This window comes from Castor canadensis, chromosome 6, assembly GCF_047511655.1.
Source record: "Castor canadensis chromosome 6, mCasCan1.hap1v2, whole genome shotgun sequence".
NCBI lineage: Eukaryota > Metazoa > Chordata > Mammalia > Rodentia > Castoridae > Castor > Castor canadensis.
In genome coordinates this window covers 15832148-15856359 of record NC_133391.1, presented here as the reverse complement: position 1 = coordinate 15856359, position 24212 = coordinate 15832148, and the positions used below count along the sequence as shown (strand labels likewise).

Genomic DNA, 24212 nt, shown 5'->3' with positions numbered 1-24212 from the left:
CGTCCCTCGGGGGACACAAAAAAGGGCTGGTGCAGTGGCTCAAGATGTACTGAAAAAAAACCAAAAACAAAAAAACAGAAAGAGGTGTTTTCAGACAGCGACTGGGGTGAAGACACGAAAATAGCGCAGGACAAGATATTCTGGAGCCAGTGTATCAAATCCAGACATGGTCCTGAGCAGCAGAAGCACCCATGACCAGATTTATAAAGCAGTAGAGTGACGGGAGCACAGGTAGCACATGTCCAAATCAGAGAACAAGTATCCCTTCAAATCAGTCAAAGATGAGACCTCAGAGGCTTTCAAAAGGGAGGCTGGCATACACACGCTCTGTCCACAGATCACTCATGCCACACTCCCTGGATCACGACTCAGGTTGTCCCATGTCTGTTCTCCTCCTGCTCTGCCTCTTCCTTTTTGGCCTGAGCACCTGTGGACACATCGCCCGATGGCCTCGTGTCTGACTTGGACACAGTCATCCTTCAGTGTCTAAGGGACTGGTTCCAGGGACCCCAGGGATCCAACTCCCCTATATACAGTACTGTGCTATTTGCATGTAAGCAACACACCCTCCTCTGCTCTTTGTGTGTGTGTGGCACTGGGGTTTGAACTCAGGGCCTACACCTTGAGCCACTCCACCAGCCCTTTTTTGTGATGGGATTTTTTGAGATAGGTCTTAAGGAACTATCTGTTCGGGCTGGCTTTGAACTGCCATCCTCCTGATCTCTGTCTCCTGAGTAGCAGGGGTTACAGACGTGAGCCTCCGGTGCCCTACTCCTCTGCTTTCAATTAGCTCATGATGACACAACAGAAATGCCATTTGAACAATTGTTACACTCTAGCTTAAGGAATGGCGACAGGAGAAGTCAGTACACATGCAATCCCCTCTCCCCCACACTCCCCCCTCAGAATGTTGTCAACCCATGGATGCAGAAGCCACAGATCTGGAGGGTGACAATACTCCACAGTTCTCTGCGTGGAACTCAGACCGCCTTGCCTCTACCCCACCCTGACTAAACTCCACAACGAAAAGCACGTTCTTTTTTTTTTTGCCACACTGGGGTTGGAATTCAGGGCCTCACACTTGCTAAGCAGGCTCTATCACTTGACCCACTCCACAGCCCTTTTTTGTGTTGGGTACTTTAGAGATAGGGTCTTGTGAACTATTTGCTGGGGCTGGCTTCGAACCTCAACCCTCCTGATCTCTGCCTCCTGAGTAGCTGGGATTACAGGCATGAGCCACCAGTGCCTGGAAAAAGGCACATTCTTGACCACAGAAACTAACCTAAACAATGACAGCTGGTTCTATAAACTAACGACATTAATGGCAGAAATCAGTATTTTTCAGTTCAAGTCATCAGAATGATTTTATCTTGTAGCAACTCCCAAAAACGGATGGGGTGCCTGGCTGTTATTAAACTTAGGAGGAGCTGGCAGACCCACCTCTCACTAGAGGGCCATCAAAGTAGCAGGTAACTAGCTAGGATCTGCTTTTCCAATCTTCCAGTCGCCAGGAACATGAGGAGGTCTAACCCTAACCTGGCCCCATCCCTAAAAGGTAAACTCACAGAGCTCGGGGGTGTGCATCCAAAAACAACCACAGACACATCAAACACAAGGGCAGATGAGCTTCTCTCTACCAAAGGCCCCTGCACCACACATCACCCCTCTAGTAACCAAAGAAACACACCTGAGAACAATCATAAGCAAATTTGATTTTTATCGTTCAGGTTAGAAAACCAAGTTGAAAAACCAGTCACTGCCTGGTGTGAAGCAAGACACTCACATACTGATGTACAGACAGGTAAAGTCACTTGGAGAATGAGATAGCAGAATCCTTCAGAATGACAAAGGCTTTATAATCTGTGTGGCTTTGGCAGACAGAAAATCACAGGAGACGTCTGCACATGTGTACGTTCAGTGTGGTGTCACCGAGAGGGACTGTTGGTGGGGGGCGACAGATGCAATGAGTTAAGGCTTCATTTCGGAAGTCTGGGTTGAGAGCCGGCTGCCTGTAATCCTAGCTACTCAGGAGGCAGAGATCAGGAGGATCATGGTTTAAAGCCAGCCCAGCAAACAGTTTGCAAGACCCTATGCCGAAAAAACCCATCATAAAAATGGGCTGGTGGAGTGACTCAAGGTGTAGACCCTGAGTTCAAGCCCCAGTACTGCAAAAGAAGAGAAGTCTGGGTTGAGGAAAAGCAGAGTAGTAAGGAGCAGCTGAAAAGGAGCCGTCCTCACAAAGTACTCAGCCCTAGCAAATGGGCCTCGCTGATGCTCTAACGTCCTCCAGAAACCTTGCTCCTGGCCCGGCCAGCAGGCAGGGCTAAGTTACCACAGACAAAGTCAAAACCTCCTCAGAGTGAGTGCCCACAGCTGGGCTCTTCTCCTCCAACACTTTTCACACCTGACTCTGTGCCTGCGGTTAAAATTGTTTTAGTAATGGCCAGTGGATTCCAGCGAACAGTATTTAGCCACATGTTTGCAGTATTCCATAGAATGCTCTGCTTTGCTAAAGATCCAAAGGCATGATTCTAGGAAGGCTGTTACTGGGCAATGTGGTATGTTATACTTCAAATTCCACCCCTGGAATTATAAGAGGTGCTCAAACTGCATTTGCTGAAAAGCACTGACTCCTTACTCAGGCCCACAAATTAACTACAAACAGGAGAAGCTTGGCACCCCTGCCTCCATTTTGTATCTGTCTTTGCTCTAAGCCATTCTCTTTGCAGTCACTTTGCAATCACCTTGGATTCCAGAAAGGACTGATGACATCTTCATGACAAGAGACTGAAACTTCCCATAAGGAACAGTGGGGACTTGCAGGACAGACACCCCTCCAAATGAGGACAATGACCTATAGTGACGAGGCTGCACCTGGAGCAGGAGCGATCATCTCATGGGAACTGATGGCTCCCTCAAGTGATGACAGTGATGACATCTTCTCTGGAACCCCTCTGGAAACCCTTGGACTGAGACAATGGTCAACCAGACCACACCTGTGACTGGGACTGTTTACCTATGCAGACTTTTGTACCCTGCCCCCAGTTCTTTGTCTGCTTAAACCTATAGCTCATGTCTGTACCCTGAAGATGGCTGAAGATGGGCTGAGTGTAACCCTGCCTCTTCCCATGGATGTCCCGAGCCGTGTCATAAACCTCCTTTCCCTGCCTTCACCAAGCCTCTATTTGGTGTTTAGGGGCGGGTGGCCGGACCTGCATATGGCGGAACTGGCATATGGAGTCTCAGGAGTTTGGGCCTTGGGTCCAAAGCTCGGGTTTCAGCTTGCCACCTGGTAGAAGGCCGGTGGTGGGACGTTGATGGGACATTGGTGGGACGTTGGTGGGATGGTGGTGGGACGTCGGCAGAGGACCTGAGTCCTGTAAAGACTAAGGCTGGAGCAAGAAGCTTCATCTAAGATGCTTGGAACAGGAAAGTGCAAAACCATGTGGGAACCCCTTGGTGTGGCAGGAATCTCTGTTGAGGCCTAACTTTGACTTCCTAGTCCGCCACTTGCAAGCTGTGGGCATGTTACCTAATGGCTAGGAAGGAGGACAAAAGTCAGATGGTTTTCGAGTCAGAAAAAGGAGAAGTCAGAGAACAGAGGAGAATTCCAAGCTGGGAGAAGAGAAAGCACCAAAGGCAATGGAGGGGCAAGGAGTCCAGAGAAAGGTTCTAACATGGCGGCCAGCATTGGCCATTGATTTCTAGAAAGTGACCAAGACGTATTTGGAAAGGATTTCTCTGCTCTGTGGGTCAGGACTTTGCCTCACAATCACTAGTCTATTTCCCAGAGCCTGGTACAAAATTCAGGGCAATGTGGAATGTGCATATTGTCTAAAAATACTAGTTACTAAGCAAATTAACTCGGATAGCCACTTGCTCAGAAAGGAGTGGCTGAGATGACGCAACACCAAGCACTCAGGGCAGTCTTTGAGTTGAGACCTGAGCTGACCTTTGGAGCTGCAACTTGACCACACTTCCCCCCAACCCATGCAGAAGGCTGTTAGTGGGGGAGGGGCTAGGCGCACTGTGTCCTGTACAAATACCTGTAAGTGCATTTGTTTCCTTGAGACACTTTTGCTAGGCACCATGCCAGCAAATCCACATGCTGGAAATTAAAAACAAAAAGAGCAATAGCGAGTGTTCATGTGACTCACGCAGCCATATGAAATGAGGTCCCTATGTCTCTGTACGAGCTTCAAGGAGGCAAAATGGGATCAATGAATTTCTTTGTTAATCTTGATATTTGCGGGAAGCAAATGAACCAAGAGCTCTGCGAATCACCAGCTTTAATCTTCAGAATTACTCCGACTGCCAGTTAGGAGAGCTTTGGTTTCTGGGGAGGTTTGTACACAGCAGGTGCAAGCATTCTAATTGCCCTCAAGTACATTTGGTGGAATGTGTTGGAGAAGCGTGGTCTTTGAACCAATGAAGCATGGTTCGCATTGCTGGAGGGCACAGTGTCAGTCTGCAGGCAGACACACTCACCCACAAGTGGTTTAGTCACAAAGACAAAAATCTCATACTGGAAAAGAGCCCCCTCTTCCAGACCAGAATGGCACATAGCCTCAGTCATGGTTCAAGCGCGTGAACAAATGTCCAGACAAATTGAACTCAACCTTTTATCTTCCTCCCCACGTACTCATGCTCTGAGTTCATTTCCAATCAAGAGCCGATGCCACTTGTAACATATATTGTGCTGCAGTCACCCAGATTTGTATGTAACCTAAAGCAGGAGATATTTAATCTAGGTAACAGGCGGAAATTGTTTCAGGAACTCAATGTCACAGCCCTTCCATTCTGCCAAGGAACCAGCCAGGCACGCTTGCCTCTGCACTAGACCCAAAACTCCTTGCAGTCAAAGAGTGTGTCTGGTTCATGTTCACATTCCTCCGTGTCCACCCCATAGTACACACGCAACTGTTGTTGGCTGAATTAACGATTACTTCCCAAGACTTATTGACGATCAAAGATGGATATAAAAGGGGGAGAGGGTCCCTCGAGACTCTTGGGTAATAAAAAAAATGACACTAGTGGGTGCCAAATATACCCATCATTCTCCTTTATCCCCTTCTCCCATTCCTGGAACAGTTTCAGCAGGTCTTATTTTCCATTTTCATACATGAGTGCATAATATTCCACCATATTCACCTCCTACACCCTTTCCTTATATCCTCCCCTCCTCCCACTGTGCCAAACCTCACCCAGACAGGACCAGTTACACCCTTCTAGTCTGAGGTTGGAAATGAAAAAAATTGACATTTTTGTTTGTTTAAGATAGCTACACAGGGAGTTTCCTTGTGACATTTCCATGTATTATAACCCAAATTCCTTCATCTCCTCTATTTTTCTCCTTTCTACCTTAGTTCCCTTTTTTAAACCTTCAACAGGTTTAAAAACTCTATATTCATTCTTGTATAGAAAGTTCGTCAACCATGTTAACCTTCTTAACTTCTGATTCCCAGATCACAGACAAAACACGGTTCCCATGGCGGTGTTTTAAGGACACTCCAATCCTAGGATGATTTCCATTCACAGGGGTTCCCCTACTTAGGATGGATCTACTTACTGATTTTTGAGCTTTATAACAATGCAAAAGTGTCTCCACAACACGTTCAGACTTTCAACAGAGAATTAATAGGATTTGTGGGTAAGTGTAGGGTAACATCAGCATCGGATTCCAAACTGAAGATTGGCCAGGCTATGATCTGATGTTCAGTGGGTTTTCTCTTCTTTTATTTCATTTCACTTTTGAGACAGGGTCTCACTATGCAGCCCAAGCTGTCCTCAAATTCACCATCCTCCTGCCTCAGCCACCAAGGGCTAGAACTAAAAGTGTACGCCACCACACCCAGTGAGATATTTTAAATGCATTTTCAACTTAAGATATTTTCTACTTCCATGGGTTTATTGAAATGCAGCCCCATCAGGAAACATCTGTATATCACAGAAAGCATGTTAAGATCTTTCAGTTAAGTGTGAATAATTCATTTAGCCCTCGGTACATAAGAACTTTCTAAAATCCTGACAAGTAGAAGCTAAATAAATAATTCACACATAATGAAGAGAAAGGCGTAGTGTGGTTACCTGACTCTTCTGATTAATGAAGCCACAAGCTCATTCCTACACAGGGATGAATTTCAAGGAAATGAAATATTAGGTTGTATGTAATGAAATTGCCATTGTTGGTCAAATAACAAATTCATATGACTCGACAGAATGCAATGAAAACCACACAGTCCAAAGCAAGCCTATGGGCCAATGTGGTATCTTAGCTGTTTTATAAAGACCGTGAGTGAACTCATTTGCTTAAATTTAATTCATCTGATTGCTTAGATTTTATGACTGCCAATACAGACACCACATGCTCTCCACCATTGTCACTTCCATGGAAAAGAAATGGGATTTCCAGTTCAGATGAATCCCTGGATCAGGGAACAGAAGGAAGAACGGTGTGTGATGGAGAAGTCACTTCCAAAGTACTGGGAAAGGTGGCGGTGGAATGTGGCTTATCACTACACAAGCTATGGAAAGGTGGCCTTATCTGTACGTTATTACAGGCACTGAAGATGTTTTGTTTTTACTAAATCTTCAACATGAGATTGCCAGTGCGCCTCTCCCTAACAAGGAGAGTGTAAATTACATGGATTGAGAGAATTTTCTAAAAACTTACTAGTGGTTAAGAAACAAATGGTTCTGCTGGGTACCAGTGGCTCACACCTGTAATCCCAGCTACACAGGAGGCAGAGATCAGGAGGGTTGTGGTTTGAAGCCAGCTTGGGAAAATAGTTCTCGAGACTCTATCTCGAAAAAACACTTCACAAAAAAGGGCTGGTGAAGTGGCTCAAGGTGAAGGCCCTGAGTTCAAACCCCAGTACCACAAAAAAAAAAAAAAAAGAAAGAAAGAAACAAATGTTACTGATGAAAGCCATATGACTAGCTACTTACTGATAATCGATCCATTCTTATTGAACGCATGTAGAAATGAGTAACAGACTGGATACTTACATACTATGAGTTCCCCAAATTTCTGGTTTTCAGTACTGACATTTCTAGACAGGGTGAGTAGCCCAAATCTGAAAATGGAATCTAGGGTTACTTAATCTGTGAAATTTGTGCAAATATTCCAAAATAATAATAAAAACCCCTGCAAAGTCTAAAACATCTGGTCTCAAGCATTTCAGATAAGGGCTACTGAACCTGTATCTTACTTTTTAATTTTACATTTTTTATTGTGTATACCAGTGACTCAAACTTACTATGCTTAAGGACCATCTAGAAGTCACTTGAAACACCCAGTCCCGGCCCACTCCCAGAGCCCAGTGCCATCCACAGAGAGGAACCCAGGATCTGCACTTGAACGAGAGCCCCAGAGTTCAACGCGGCTCCTCCACTGACACAGGTAAGCATTCCCATCCACATGAACTTTGAGTCTGGGGTCGCCCCACTAAAAAATAACGAAAAGGTGGGGTCCATAAATTCTAATCTCTTAGCACAGTCTGCCAAATAATAAATAACAGCCAAAAAAAGGATAATGCTACAAACTGTACAATTCTTATAACAGAATCCCCAAACTTCAAATTAAAACACACTCATACTGATAGTGGGCAACTCTTTCTCTTCTCTCTCTCTTCTTCTCTCTCTCTCTGTCTCTCTCTCTTCTCTCTTCTCTTTCTCTCTCTCCCTCCCTCCTATTGCAGCCCCCACAGAGCAACCTGAGAGACATGGGGAACAGGAAAGAGGGAAGCTAGGCAGTAAGCCGGACACAGATCAAAACTAACACAGAAAGAGAGTCTAGCTCAGGTGTGGAAATGTGAAAAAAGAGCTGAGGTGCATGACAGCGTTTGCAGCAAAGACAGGACTTCAAATGTGCCTGTCCCCGGGTGTTGCATCTGGGAGAGAGGATGGAAGGACAGAAAAGCAACCTTACACACTGCATGGTGAGGGAAAATAACAAAAGGCAGAGCCTCAGAGTCCTACAATGCAAAGGAGACCCCAAGGCCAGGTGACACAGCTCCCTTCCCACGACAAACCCACACACAAATACACCCAGACTTGTGACAGTGATCAACAATGATGCCATGGAAGCAGGGATGGTGAACGTGATCCCAAATCTACAAAAGTAACAGAGAAAGCAGAACCCACATACACAAAGTCATCATATCCAAAGAAAATGAAAACAGAAAATCAAACTTCACTTGATACCCCATATTAATCCCGAAGGAGAAAGAAAACACCATCAGCACCTCAAACCCAAGTGTCCTCAAACAAACATTTTAAAATGAGAAATATGGGGTGGTGAGGGGGAAGAGGAAGGAGGACCAGGGGTTCTAGACCAGGTAGTGGTGAAACCCTATCTGAAAAATAAAGAACAAACAAAAGAGCTAGGGAGGTGGCTCAAGAGGTACAGGCTGCTGACCATGTGCAGAGCCCCGGGTTCAATTCCCCATACCCCTCAATGCTCTCCACAAAGAGACAGTAGGAAGAAACAAAGAGGTGACACAAATCTGAAAAGAAAAAGAACAAAAGATAAAAATAAATCATATCACCTCAGAAATGACATGGAACCACAGGGGAGGGGAGGAAAAGAGAGGGGAGGGAAGGCTAGAATTAGGGAAAGTTCTGGGACTCTTAGAAAATATCTGACTTCATATTGTATTTCAGATTGAACATTCCTGTCCTTCACAGAGCCTTCTTTTCAAGTGCAAATGTGTGCAGGTTACTGGCACCCTAGCCCAGGGACCACACATGCCACTCCCCACTCATTGATTGTTGGTTGAGAATCACCTGGTTCTTCCCATCCCATAGGTTAGCATAAGTTTTAAAAGCACCTGGAAAAGAAAAGCACTCTCTGCTTCCAGCTTCCACCTGGTCCTCCCATTCCCCTTTTGTTATTCCCTTCCCTGACTTGTAATAAAATCTATTACACCAATGTGTCCTGCCATGGATTCTTCCACATGGGACAAAGAATTTGGAAATCTTCTGATCACAGACTGCACCCTGCCATTAACAAAGAGAAGGGAAGGAAGAAAAAAAAGAAAAAGAAAATTTCATAGGGCCATTCAAGAAAATCCCAAGACAATGAAAAACAAAACAATAGATTACAGCTAATATTTAAAACTATAAACCCAAGAGAGTTCCCAGAATTAAATCTAAATCTACATGTTGAAAACATTTAAACTGCTTCTAGAAAATTGTGCCAGAATGATGGATTCCACGAATTACACCATAAAATGATTAGACTTTAAAAGATGAGAAAAAAATCCTCAAGAACTCCAACCAAGGTCCTCTATATATCAATTAACAAATATAAAAGAATAAAACTGGTGTCTTAACTTCTCAAAAGCAATCTACCAAGCAAAGCAATACAGAACAGGATTTTTGAAAAACTGAGGAAAAGCAAAAGTGAAACGGAAGGACTGGAAACCCAGCTATACAGGCTGTCCGTCAAGTATCAAGGCCAACAGGTAATGCCTCAGACATGCAATAATTTGGAAAGCTCTGTCCCACTGAAGTCCCAGAGGACACTCCCAGGACAAGAGATGGCTGGGGAGACTGATATTTCACTATCGATCCAAGACTAAAGCAGAGTGGGAACCAGCATAGGAAACTAGAAGTTTTCTAGAAGCTTTCACAGAGAAGAACTGCAGCTAAAAATAGGACAACATAGAAGGCAGAGAAGAGCAGAACAAGCTTGTTTATTTTTGGTTAGAGAGCAGATGGAGATTAATAGCCAGGTGGCCATTGATGTGGTGGACTTCAGGGGCAGAGCATGTACCCTGGCTTCAATCCCCGGCCCCAAAAGTCCTGCAAAACAACACAAAAACTGGCAGATCAGACTGTATTATGTTCAGTAGCAAATTAAGGAAATAGATCATTTAAATTAAGGAAATCATGTGTAAAATAAAAAGAATTAGCATCTTCAGAACAAATAAATCCCAAAAGAAAATTGTTAAAAAATAAAAAAGTGTACCATGTACAGAAAGAAGCACAAATAAATATAACACACATAATTGTAACAAAGTAACACAACAAAATTTGGATCCATATTAGTAAATGTGAAAGGGCTGATTCGCCTATTAATTGAAAAAATTTCAGTTTGGCTCACAAAGTAAGATCAAATTATATGCAGAATGCAAAGGATGCACCTAAAAGAGCAAATCAGAAAAACTAAAAAATAAAGAGATACAAATGAAAACAATAAGAAAAAAGTGACTCTGACAGCACAAAAGTAGAATTCAAGCCCAAAATATTGAATGAGACCAATGAAGTATGTCAAAGGGCATTTTAATATTAAAAGTCATAACTGATCGTGAAACCGTAACATTTTTCATATCTATGCACCAAACCATATAGCAACCAACTGTATGAATCAACACAGGCGATACAAGAAGTGGACAGAACTCAACAGTAATACGACATAATAACACCCCACCGTTTGCACCAGCACATCAAAGACAATGAGTAAAAATAGGTAAGACTTCATACAATCCAATCAAGAAGACAGAACTAGCAGGAATAGACATCAAACTTTACTCTCAGAAAATACACAATGTGTCTTCGACTCAAAGGTAGATTTGTAACAGAGAACCACAAAGGAAACATCAATAACATTGATAAAACAGAAATACTACAAACAATGCTCACTGATCACAATGCAATAAAATTTAAAATTATTAACATTTTAAAAGCCATCATCTGGAAACTTTTAAACCTATTTTAAATTTTTATTTTACTTTTATTACCATATTCAAGTTGTACTGGGGGTGCATTATGACATTTACAAAAGATCTTATAGTATACCATAGTTGAATTCACTCCCCCCCATCATTCTCCTTTATCTCCCTCCCCCATTCTTGGAACAGTTTCAGCAGGTTTCATTTTTCCATTTTCATACATGTGTACATAATATTCCACCATATTCACCCTCCTACACCCTTTCCTTACATCCTCCCCCCTCCCTCTGGTGCCAAACCCCAAACAGAACCTGTTTTACCTTCCTGTTCGCCATTTTGAAAAAAGACATTTTTGTTTGTTTTGGATAGCTGTACAGGGAGTTTACTGTAACTTTTCCACGCATATATGTATTATATCCTGAATTGGCTCATCTCCTCCATTTTTTCTCTTTCTACCTTAGTCATATTCTTCTGATGGTTTCAACAGGCTTAAAAATTCTAAATTCATTCTTATATAGGAAGTACATCAACCATCTTCACTTCCTTCTTTCACCCTCCCTCTCATATGTGGCCTCCCCCTTAGCGTGACCTGTTTCTCATTCTTGTCCTTCATTGTTTAGGTTTCTGTTTGTTGTTCTGTGGGATTTTTGCCTTGGTGTGACACCTGCTCATGCATTGTGCTTAAATCAATGTAACCCCTCCAAACTACCCTTCCTCCCCATTTTCGCCCATCTGTGTTAACAGTTTTCAGCAAGTTTCCCCATGTTTTGTTCCCACACAGATGTCATTACTTCATTATTATTTGCTATCTTTCTCTCCTTCTTTACCTTCTCCCTTGGTCTCCTCATCTTGAATGACAGGGAAAATAGAAACTCAAATTAAACAATTTCTGAATAATAATAATATCAGCACTATAAGAATCAGTATGAAACTTTCAAGCAGTAAAAAGAAAAATAATTAAAACCTAAAAAACTTTTTGTAATAAAAGTACCTGTGTTACATTACAAGCTTGGTAAGCTTTTACAGAAAGAGTAAGATTAACAGAATAAACCCAAAGGAAACACAAAAAGGCAGTAATAAGTACAAAAGGCAGCAATCGAAGAATTCTAGAATCTAAAATACAAGATGTGATAGATAAATCAAAGTTCTGGTTTTCAGAAAGTAATGAACAAAAGAGACAATCTCTTTCCAACTTAATCAAAGATGGGAAGTAGGAGAAAGCACAAATGTAAAATAAGCAGCCCAAGGAGGAGGTAATCACTGACACAGAGTGCTTTTCTTAGGGAAAGGCTGATATGTGGATCACCTATGCAAGTAAGTCTGAAACGCTGTATAGATAATTTCCAAGGGAAAGCCAGCTTATCACAGTTGACCTCGTTAGAGACAGAAACTTAAACAGACTTGTTTCCCAGGGAAAATAAACTGCCAAGAGATTAGAAATTAAAAACTCAAGCCCAGATGATTTCACTGATGGATTCTACCTAACTTGTAAAAACCAGAATTATAACATTCCACAAGTTGTTCTGAGCAGTGACAAGGAAAGAAAACTTCCTAATTCTTTTTAAATATATTGATAAGAACTTTTATTTGTTTGTTTGTTTGTTTGTTTGAATAATACTGGGGCATTGAACTCTGGGCTTAGGCCTTGCTAGGCAGGTGCTCTGCCACTTTTGCGTGGTTATTTAGATACAGTCTCACTTTTTTCCCCTGGGGCCTGCCTGGACTGCCATCCTCCTATTTGTGCTTCTCCTATGTAGTTGGGTTGACAGGCATGACCACTACGCCCAGCCCAAAACATTTCTAATGTTTTGTTATTCTTCTTGCCCAGGTTGGCCTTGAGCCACATTCTTCCAATCTCTACCTACCTAGCAGCTGAGATTACAGGCTTGACCACCATCACTTCTTAATGATACTTCTTAAAGACAATACAAAGAAAAGGGAGAGAGTGAAGAGAGAGAGAGAGAGAGATACAGAGACAGAGAAAAAATAGAGGTAGAGGGAGAGAGGAAGAGAGTTACAAATATTGATACACAGTTTTAAATAAAATATTGGTGAACAGAATCCATTAAGAAAACAGCACACCATGACCTGGTGGGGTGGAACATATTTCACGGATACCAATTTGTTTCAATAGTAGGAAATCTGATGATATAATGTACAACCTTACAGATACAGAGAAAATCTATAATGGTCTGTGCTGTTGCTGAAGATATTTAAAAAAGTATGACAAAATCAATACTCAACCCTAATAATAAAACTCCAGAAAAAGAATGCATTAATACTTTCTTGCTGTGATCAACAATGACACTGTAGTCCCAAACAGGGCCAGCATCTCACTTAGCTGGAAACACTAGAAACATTTCCATTAGAACAGGAGTAAGAAAACCCCAGATGCCCACTGCCTACTAATTCAACACTGAGCCAGAGAACATTAGGGGAACAATGGAGCCCCTCTCAGACCCAGCGTCAACCCAACCCACGATCCACAGTAACACAGTAATGACACAAACAGACCCTACGTGTGTCCTGACGAGATACAATGATGTGAACGAAGCACCGTTTTCACAGCAGCGTGCCACCAAAGCGTAAGCCAACTCTGAGGAAGCATCAGACAAATGCAAACTGGAAACATTTTACAAAATACCTGATTCAGTCTTCCAAAATGTCAATGTCATGAAAGACAAAATAAAAAATCGTGATGAATAATTCTACTACATGACTAACCTAGTTCTTCCTTCCTTCCTTCTTTCCCTCTTTCCTTCCTTCCCTCCTCCCTCTCTTCTTCCTCCCTCCCTCCCTCTTCCCTTCCCTCACCATCAGCTACAAGCCCATGCCTCTTCTCCCTTTTGCAATAAAATTCATCAGGACGGGATGGGTTGTGGCTCCATGGTAAAGCATTTGCTTACATGCATGCACAAGGCTGTGGGTTCAATCCCCAGCACTGCCAAAAAAAAAAAGAATCATCAAGTGCAGTTTGTGCTCCCATTTCCCCACTCCCAAATGAGGGCTGAACACCCCCCATAGAGTCATCAATGAACTTCACATGCTGGGCTCCAAGCTTCCTGCTGCTAGCACTCAGTGCCTGCTTCCAGAGCACAAGCCTCTCACTCTCCACATTCTCGCTTTCCTTCCTCTTCACCAGTTATTCCTTCCTTCTCCACACCCTTTCCTGAATTTCTCTCCTCTCCCCACACTGTAAATTCTGGGGTGCAGGTGCGTAACCCTCAGTCTGGGGCCCTCACCTTATACTCCTGTGTTTCTGCCTCTCTCTCTCTCTCTCTCTCACACACACACACACACACCTTTGGCAGTCATCACAACTATGGCACTTGCACAGGTACATCTCCAACACCCTGCCCTCCCCTGGGAGCCAAGGAATTACCTCTCTGCGCACGTGCCCGTGTTTCAACTAAAACCTTCCGAATTGCTCCAACACACTTGCACTGCCCACCCTGGCCTCCTACCTGACTGTCCTCCCAGCCAGACTCCTGGCCTCACACCTGCTCTCTACAAACAGCATTCAGAAGACCTCTAGCAACACAAAGCGCACCGTGACACTTCCTTATTCTATTTCATCATTGGCTTTGTTTCATTTGAGACAGTCTTGCTATGTAGCAGACGCTGGCTTAGAATCTGTGCTCCTCCTGTCTCCACCTCCCAAGTGCTAGGATTACAGGTGTGCACCACCATGCCTGGCTTCATGTCTCTATGTGAAATCCCAGTGGCTGGCCTTACCCTTAGGCTGCGTTTTCTCGGGCTGCCAGAAGGAAGCACCACAGACCAAGTGAGTTAGAACAAATGGAGTTTCTTCGTTTATAGCTCTGGAGGTCAAATGTCCTGAGTTAAGGTGTTAACATAGGATCATGGTCTGAGGGCTCTGGGGAGATGTCTCCCTCCTGTTTCCTGGCTCGTGCAGGTGGCCAGCCGTCCTCAGTGACCCCTGGTTTATAGCTGTATCACTCTGGTCTCTGCCTGCATCTGTGTCTGCATTTTTCTTCTTCTGAGACGCCGGTCATCTTGGATTTAGGACCCACCATACTCCAGTGTGCCCTCGAAGTAACCAGTTAACCTGACAAACACCCTCCTGCCACATAAGCTGACCTTCTGAGCTTCAAGGAGGACTTGAATTTGGGAGGTCCGGCACTAACCTAATGTGTCAATTTTCTTCCCATTGGCGTTATCCCAGATTCTGGTTTCTCTCTCTCTCTCTCTCTCTCTCTCTATTTTGGTGTTTTGTTTTGTTTCTTTGAGAAGGTTCTCACTATGTAGCCCAGGCTGGCCTTGAACTTGAGACCCTCCTGCCTCAGCCTCTTGAGTGCTGGGATTACAGGCGTGCAGCACTGCACCTGGTCAGATTCTTTATCATTACCCTCCCACCTGCATTCCAGGACTTCTACCTGCCCTCCCACCTCCCGCAGGCCACTTGCCAGGACCTCCTATCCATTCCACATGAACCAGGCCCACTCCACTCGAGGACCTCCTATACAGACTCTGTAAGCAGACACAATGGCTTTCGTTCTGCCACCCAGGTTCCAAACACTTATTTATGATAACGTCTAGCCTAGTCCAGCCCAGGATGACATTCCCCACAGTGAAGGTAATCAGAGACTCATTCCACCTCCTCAAGGTCAGGGTTTGAAATGGAGTGCACAGCTAAAAAATTCATTTGTCTCCAGGAAACACTTGAGAACTACAGAAAGCTCAGTATGTTTATTATTATTATTTTTTTTGGTGGCACTGGAGTTTGAACTCAGGGCCTCACGCTTGTAGGCTGGTGCTCCACCATTTGAGCCACTCCACCAGCCCCTTTTATGTGATGGGCATTATTGAATAGGATCTCACGAACTATTTGCCCAGACTGGCTTTGAACCGTGATCCTCCTACTCTCTGCCTACAGCTAGGATTACAGGCATGAGCCCCTGGCACCCGGCTCAGTATGTCAGTATGGGTTTTTTTTGTTGTTTTTTCTTTTAATCACAGATCAACTGCACAGCAACGCACTACACAGTCACATCACTTCATCATCACGACATGGACCATTAAAGGAATCTACAGGAATAATAACTGACAGCACATCTACTTGAAGCAATTTTGAATTCATTTATTCAACTGAATTATTTATGTTGCTCACAATGAAGTGAAACTCGGAACCAGGCAGCTTTCCTCTTGCCTTCCTTTGCTTTCATTTGATTTTTCGAGTGACGAATTCTATGCAAATGAGGTTATGGTGACATTAAACATTTTCTACTGGTTTTCTAAGAACAAATATGTTCCCTCCATATGCCCCAGCCTTTTCCCTGCATCCATATTCAAGGTCCTGTGCTGGCTAATCAGATTTCCTTCAAAATGAAGGAAAAGAGCAGTACCGTCTGCAATCCTCATGAGCCACCTCCTCCCTCTGCAGTGCACCTGCTTCCCGTCAATACCTGACTTTGGTCCACGTCGCCCTTTCTGCCAGGAGCCTCCATCACCCCTGAGCTCTCACCATGCTGTAAATCCCGCCTTATTACAAAGCACGGTGACATCTCTCTGGTGCTGCCACTTGGAGGATGCTGACTGTGCTCACCTACCAAAAACAACGCGGAACTCTGCACATCAAAAAGGCACTGTGCTTGCAAAGATGTTTACCTGTCTTGACTATTTGCAGGCAGACAAACAAATGTTTGCGGCCAAGTATTTTCCAGAACAATCCACAGAATGCATCACAGTGGAATTCAGCAGGCTGCTATGACTTGCTTGGGATTTCTGGGGTGTGTGTGTGTCTGTCTGCCAGTTTAGGATGGATTTGTTTTTTGTTGTTTTTCCATTTTTTTCCTTTATTGTTGTGCTGGTGGGGGTACATTGTGGCATTTACAAAAGTTCTTACAATGTATCAAATATGTCATACTTGAGAGGACTGGAGGTGTGGCTCAAGTGGTAGAGCACTTTGCAAGCACAAAACCCTAAGTTCAAACCCCAGTCTCACCAAAAAAAAAAAAAGAAAGAAAAAGAAATTATACTTGAATTCACCCCTTCCACTGCTCTCCTTCATCCCTCCTCCCCTGATTCCTGGAACAGTTTCAACAGGTATCATTTTTGCATTTACATACATGTGTATACATTATTTGCACCTTAATTGTCCTCCTACTGCCACCTCCCCCTCCTACTGGTGCTAACACCCCACACACACTCCAGGCAGAATCTGTTCCGACCTCCTGCTCTCTGATTTTGTAGAAGAAAAATGATAAAAAGGAAAACGTGACATTTTTGTTAGTTTGAGACACAGTTCCCGTGTGATATTTCCATTCATATATGTTTTACAACCCCAATTGGTCCACTGCTTCCAGTGTCCTTCCCGTGGTGGCCCTGGCCAGCCACGGCAAGGAGCGGAGTGCAAAGCAGGCGGCAGATTGCTCCAGAAGCACAGATTGTGGGTCCCTGCTCTGAAGCGCCATGAACAGGTCACATTGAGATTTCTGAGAATGGAAGGAGGTGAGCCAGTCTCCTGCTTCTGTTCCCAAGTGGCTACGGCCCCTCCACCAAGGCCCAGAGTCTGCAGATACAAGCACGCCCCTACTGTGAATCCCAGAACTAACTTGACATCCCTAAAAAAAACCCTATTTCCCAGGGTCACGTGAACATCTGGAGAACATGCAGTAGGAACTCAATGGCCCTGGAGGTTGTAAAAGGGCCACAGAGAAAATCATTTGCACACACGGGATAAGGTGACACCTTTTCTCTCAGCTGGCATCAAGTTCGCCCTGCAAGAAACGGAAACATCCAGAAAGCTCTCTAGACCCCACATGGAAGGGAATCTTTACTATGACCTCACTTTCATGTGTTTGGGTGGGAATCCACTCAGTCCTCAGAAGAGATTCAATTAAATTTGCCAAACCATAAACTTTTGAGCAACCAAGTTGGCTCTGCCTCTAGAAGTGGGGATGATTTCTTAAAAATAAACTAAGAAGCTGGGCGTAGGAGCATATAACTGTAATCTCAGCTACTCAGGAGGGAGAGATTAGGAGGATTAGGGATTGAGGCCAGCCTGGGCAAAAAGTTAGCAAGGCCCCATCTCGATCAATAAACAGGCATAGTGGTGTGTGCCTGCGATGCCAGCCCCGGGAAGGCAGAGGTAAGAGGTTTCAGTCCAGAACAATCCCAGGCAAAAGCACCAGACCTTATCTGAAAATGGTAGAGTGGTAGAGCGACTGCCTAGTAAGTGTAAGACCCTGAGTTCAAATCCCAATACTGCCAAAACAAAACAAAAAAAACCACTAAGGAGTCAGTGATGGTGGTACATGCCTGTAATCCCAACTCCAGATGCAAAGGTAGGAGGATTTCGAGTTTGAGGTCAGCCTGGGCTTACATAGTAAGACCCTGTGTCAAAAACAACAACAAAAATCAGCTAAGGAAATTCTGATAGAAGTGGTCCCATTTGTCTCTTGACTACGACGGTTTGGGGTTTTATGACAGGAGCACCTGGTGAGGTGACAGGGTTCTCTACCTGCTGCCCAGACTTCAGCACAGCCTGGAAGAAGACAGCAGAGCTCTCCCATTCTCCCACCCAACCCCAACCTACAGTCAATCTCTCAGCCACGCTGGAGTGGCTCCAAGGACAGTCTCAAAAGTCCACCCTTCACTGGAACATGCGTCCTGTGGGCAGCGTTCACTCTCACCACCCTCCCACCCCTGCATAGGTCCTCAGTGTAGGGAGTTAACCACAGAAAGGGGCCAAAGCTGCAGACTGGAAACTCCACGGGGCCTGGCTCCCACATTTTTTTTTTCTGCAGTGCTGGGATTTGAACACAGGACCTACACCTTGAGCCACTTCACCAGCCCTTTTTTGTGATGGGTTTTTTTTGAGAGAGGGTCTTGTAAAATATTTGCCCAGCCTGGCTTCAAAGCACAATCCTCCTGATCTCTGCCTCCTGAGTAGCTGGGATTAAAGGCTGGAGACACCATTCTTAACATGCTCCAAAAACCTCACTTTGGTAAACACAATGCTCAAATGTACTTTTTAATACTCACTTCTTTCCACAGCAAAATAATTTCAATATGTGAGAAAGAAATCACTTCAATCTCTGAAAAAAGTAAAAACACTAGTTCTAATCTACTTGTTTTTTTTAAATCTACTATTAGCAAAAGCAGTCTCTCTCTATTTCTCTCTCTCTCTCTCTCTCTCTCTCTCACACACACACACACACACACACACACACACAGTCTCGTTTCTCTGAGACTCAGAATTCCTCTTCCCTCTAGCAATACAGAAGGGAGAAGAAGGCTTCATTCTGTAGACAGGGAAGGGCTGTATCCACAGAGTGATATGAGGCACAGGGACATGCACAGGTAGCCCTTGGACACACACAAGGTGGGAATGAGGACCAGTGAGGATCCCTCAGGAGCTGTGTGACCTTGGGCAGGTTGCTTAACCTCTCTGGCCCCCCTTGGCTAATTTATAACCCAGGAACTATAAGGGCTACTGCAGAGGGTGGTTACATTTAATTGAGCTCAATAAAACATGCCCCATAGTGACAAAAAACATAAAAGGCAGTCAATAAAAGGGAATGATTATTGTGTTGAGTGATTCAGAGACACTCCTCTGTAGCTATTCATTATTCCAAACACCCAGTATTCAGTGGACAGCTGCCCTCTGTGCCCACGTCTGAGAATGAGAAAGCTTAACGTGGGGATCCTGGCCTTCCTGAAGGGACTCTCGCCTCACCTGAAAACCAACTGGGCATAGATAAAACCAACTGGGAATAGACACATAGGGTATCTATTCTCAGAGCAATGGTTCAGACAAAAGTGCTGGGTCACAGTCACAATATTCAGACACGTCCTTTTCGTCCTGGGGGAAGGAACTTGAGTTGTCACTAACTAATGAGCACAGTAATCCATCTCAGTTATGACACCATGGCCCACAAACTTGCTCAGACCCAACCAAACCAGCTCCGCACTTGGATGGCTTCTGATCCCCATGGTTGGCCAGGCTATCACTCTTGACCTCCAGCCCCAACACGGGTCCCTTTAGTGGACTGGGCCCACGGGTCATTCCCAAATGCCTCACGCCATCCATGTCCAAAGCAGACCTTGCTTGAATACAACGAGTTAGAGTTTGCAGCAAAAACCAAAGATGAGACTTCCGGAGTGCAGCAAAATGAATTCCCGAGCACCCTGACATCTGGATTTATAAGCAGGAGGCCAAAGGAGAAATTGAAGATAACTGCAGTAGAAAGTGCCTATAAATTACCCATGTGCACCAAGAAGAGAAGGCACACAATAAAACTTGTACAGGAATCTCAGCAGTGGCTTCAGTAAGCCCAGACAAATTTCTCTGCTCTCAGGCCGTCCCTCCCCCAGATGACGAGATAATTGGACACACAGATAATTAATATGTCAGGATGCAGCACAGAATGGTGTATCTCGGCAAAGGAAAGGACTGGGGTTATGATCCCCGACCTGGATCTGAGTGACACCAGCTGTCTCACTCACAAGAGGCCAAGTAATGAACAAAGCCAGCTGAATCCGGGCATGTGGCTACTTCAAGAACACTGTATCTCTGGGGACCCTGGGCAGGCAGAACTGTCCTCTCCACCAGCCATGATTTCACGAGCCAGGAACTTCTCCAGGGATCATGTCCTCATCATGTCCTGAGCCAGACTCTTCCGACTGTGGTCACTTCATCCACATCCAATTAACGTCTGACTCGTTTTGTTGACTCGGGAAGATTTTCTTGAATCCAACCCTCCTGCTCCATCCCTGCTTAGTCCTCAGTATATGACAAAGGGACAATTTTATAAAAGTAGCATGACAACAATAAAATGTCACTGTATTAGTAGAAATCTTCCACTTCTTTCTCTGGCAATGCCTAGTACACAGTTGGTGCTCGATAAATGCTAGGGAACTGGAAAAGAGACTTAGGTTTGGCCATCCTGTTCCTGGCCTCCAACAAAGGAATCCAGAATATACAAGGAGCACAAAAAACTCAATGTCACCAAAAGTAATAATACAATTTTTAAATGGGTAAATGACCTGAATAGATAATTCTCAAAATGGAAATACAAATGGCCAAAAAGTATATGGAGAAAAGCCCTACAATCACTAGGAGAACACACACCAAAATCACAAGGAGCTATCATCACACCCCAGTTACAATGATTGTATTCAAGGAGATAACCGTTAACAACAGGAGCTGGTTAGATGTGTGAAAAGAAACTCCTTTCATGCACTTTGGTGGGAATGTAAATGAGTGCCACCATTTTGGAAAACAGTATGGAGGCTCCTGAAAAAACTGAAGATAGGACTGCCATGCGATCCAGCTACACACTCCTAGGCGTACATCCACAGGGAGTGAACTCGATATGATACGTTTGGTACCTACCAATAAGAGAACTAGAAGGTTGTTTACGAAATGATATTGAATAGGCTGTTTTGTAAAACAAAACCCATAATACAGATGGAAGAGATGTGCACACCCATGTTTATCAAGGCGCTATCCTCACAGTCACAAGACGTGGAACCCACTGAGGTGTGCGTGGACGGATGGATGGATCGACGGATGGGTGAGTGGGTAGACGGATGGATGGGTAGATGGATGGATGGGTGAACGGATGAATGGGTGGACGGGTGGATGGGTGGATGGGTGGACGGATGAATGGGTAGATGGATGGATGGGTAAACAGATGGATGGGTAGATGGATGGATGGGTGAACAGATGGATGGGTGGACGGGTGGACAGGTAGATGGGTGGATGGGTGGATGGATGGATGGGTGGATGGATGGATGAGTGGATGAATGGATAGATGGATGGACGGGTGAGTGGGTGGATGGATGGATAGGTGGATGGGTGAGTGGATGGATGGATGGATGGATAGGTGGATGGGTGGATGGTTGGGTGGGTGGGTGGATGGGTAGATGGGTGAGTGGGTGGGTGGGTGGATAGATGGATAGGTGGATGGGTGGGTGGACAGAGGGATGGATAGGTGGATGGACGGATAAAGGAAAGGTAGTACAGGCACAGTGGAATAGTATTCATCCATAAAAAATGAATTTCTACCATTGGCTGCAACATTACGTGAAGTGGAAGTCAGACACAGAAAGACAAATCCCCCGTGTTCTCAATGCCAAGTGGAAGGAAGCTAAGAAGATGAGGCTGATCTCATGGAAGTGGGGTAGAAAAGTGGTTGCCTGAGGCTGGGAAGGATAATGACAGAAGGTTGGGAAATTGGTACCAAAATACCTTTGAGTATGCGAGTAAGTTCTGGTGTTCTACAGCACAACAGGGGGCTGCACTTCACAATAATTTTCTCCATTTTTCCTAAAGAACCAGCAAAGAGCAGCCTGAAGGATTCCAGCAGAAAGAAATGAATGTTTAAAAAGCAACAGAAATGCTAATTATACAGACTTGATTGTTACGTAGTGTATACTGTATCACAGTATCATTCACAGCCACGGATACGTGCAATTATGTGTCGATTACATTCACAAGTAAATAAACTACAATGCAAAAAATATGAAGGTCACCTCCACAGTGTCCTGGCCCTCTCAGAGCTGCCCATCCCCCTCTGTGTTTCCAAAGCTCTAGGAAAGCGGCCTAAGGACTCACAGCCACCTGCCTCCCTGCTGGCTGCCATCCTAGGGAACCCAACCTGTGTTGCTCCTCTGCACTGTCCATCCAGAACCTGGCAGATTAGGGGCTTCAGTCACATGATCATTTTGAGTGAATTTTTAGATGGGTATGGCTGTGACTCATGACTGTAATCCCAGCTACTCAGGAGGCAGAGATCAGGAGGATTACGGTTCGAAGCCAGCCCAGGGAAATAGTTCAATATAGTTCAAGAGACTCTATCTCAAAAATACTCCCCATAAAAAAGGGCTAGCAGAGTGGCACAAGTGGTAGAGTGTCTGCCTAGCTCAAACCCCAGCACTACCAAATAAATAAGTTTTTTAAACAAAGAAAAGAAAAAAAGGATAAGATACATAGACAAAAAAAAAAAGCATACAACTTAGAAAACAAACCCACTGATACATAAAAAAAGCATCCAACATGATACGTTCAGTACCTACCAATAAGAGAAATATAGGGTTGTTTACAAAATTATTTTGAATAGGCTGTTTTGTAAATAAAATAAAATACAGACATTTGGAACAACAGACGCAAACCTGTGCCATCTTTGAAAATAAACTCTCTCAGAGGATGGAATGGAAGACAGTCAAAGAAAAGCCACACAAAACAGAATGGAATATTTATAAGTAGTCTGAGAGACGATATCAGCCTTAGCTTTAAAGCAGTGAGGAAATGAACACAGGGAGATTGACAGCTTACAGTTCATATAAACCTGAAGAATCTGTACAGTGGAAGAAAAAAGAATCCTGAATTAAAACAAAATGGAAAACAACAGTTTGGAATCCATTTGCCTGAAATATGATACTACCTAAGTATTCATTCATATGTATAAGGCAAACAATTTTCTCAAGTGTAATCAAGTCATAAAACAATAAGAATTAAAGCAACTTGAGGTTCTGTTGAAAATTGCAATGAAACCTAGCTACCTTAAACCTCTCAAAAACTTGTGAGAGCTGGTTCAGGCCTATTCTCTCCAGGAAGGAGAGAAGTAGGTGCCTCCCTTCCTATCCGCAGGGCTGGAGTGTCAGACAAGTGGCTTCCTCTGGTGAGGTTCTTGCTATGCTTGGATGGCCAAGATTAATGTGCAATTAGCAAGAGTTAATTGGTAACTTCTCCAGTGGCATTCTTGGTTAGCATGTAGGCTGTGGGCAAGCTCTCCAGTCCAACCCAAAGTTCACTCTCAAACTTCTCCAGCATACAGGTGCCACAAAAAGCTGAAAAGGGCTGAGCACCAGTGGCTCACACCTGTAATCCCAGCTACTCAGGAGGCAGAGATCAGGAGGATTGTGGTTCAAAGCCAGAACAAGCAAACAGTTTGAGAGACCCTATCTTGAAAAAAAAAAAATCACACACAAAAAGGGCTGGTGGAGTGGCTCAAGGTGTAGGCCCTGAGTTCAAACTCCAGTATGGAAAAAAAAAAAAGGGTAAATACCATCTTGCCATTCAGTCTAGGTCTTCAACTCTTTCTTTTTTTCACTTTTTTAAAAAATAATTTTATTGGTGGTACCCGAGTTTGAACTCAGGGCCTCCTGCCTGCTAATCGGGTTTTCTACCCTTTGAGACAGACCCCAGCCCGTTTTGCTTTAGTTATTTTTCAGACAGGGTCCTACAATTTCCTTGGAGACACTGGACCATGATCCTCTTACCTATGCCTCCCACACAGCTGGGATCATAAATGCACCACCATGCCTGCTTTATACATTGAGATGGGGTCTCACTAAGCTCCCCCACCCCCGGCCTAGAATGACGATCCTCCTGATCTCCACCTCCCAAGTATCTGGGATTACAGGCATGAGCCCCCATATCCATCCCACCAACTTTCTTCTATCACACCTTTGCACCACTGCTCTTGCATTTAATTTTCGTCTATGTATTTATATCATGGCAGAGTTGAAATTTTATGCACTTACACTAAGGTTTAATTGACATTT

The 24212-nt window shown here is 44.2% G+C and overlaps 1 protein-coding gene across 5 annotated transcripts in view; it reads right to left on the bottom strand.

Annotated features, from left to right (window-relative positions):
* Galnt17 (polypeptide N-acetylgalactosaminyltransferase 17) overlaps window positions 1–24212 on the bottom strand; it is a 433611-nt gene that overhangs the window by 257170 nt on the left and 152229 nt on the right. Inside the window, exon 1 of one of the 5 annotated variants that reach the window (XM_074075768.1) lies at window positions 7009–7027. The exons of the other annotated variants lie outside the window; for them this stretch is intronic. Within the exon in view, the coding sequence (XP_073931869.1) occupies window positions 7009–7010 (2 nt within the window). The 5' untranslated portion in view covers window positions 7011–7027. Of the gene's footprint in view, window positions 1–7008; window positions 7028–24212 lie in introns of those variants that run through there. 5 annotated transcript variants of the gene reach the window in all.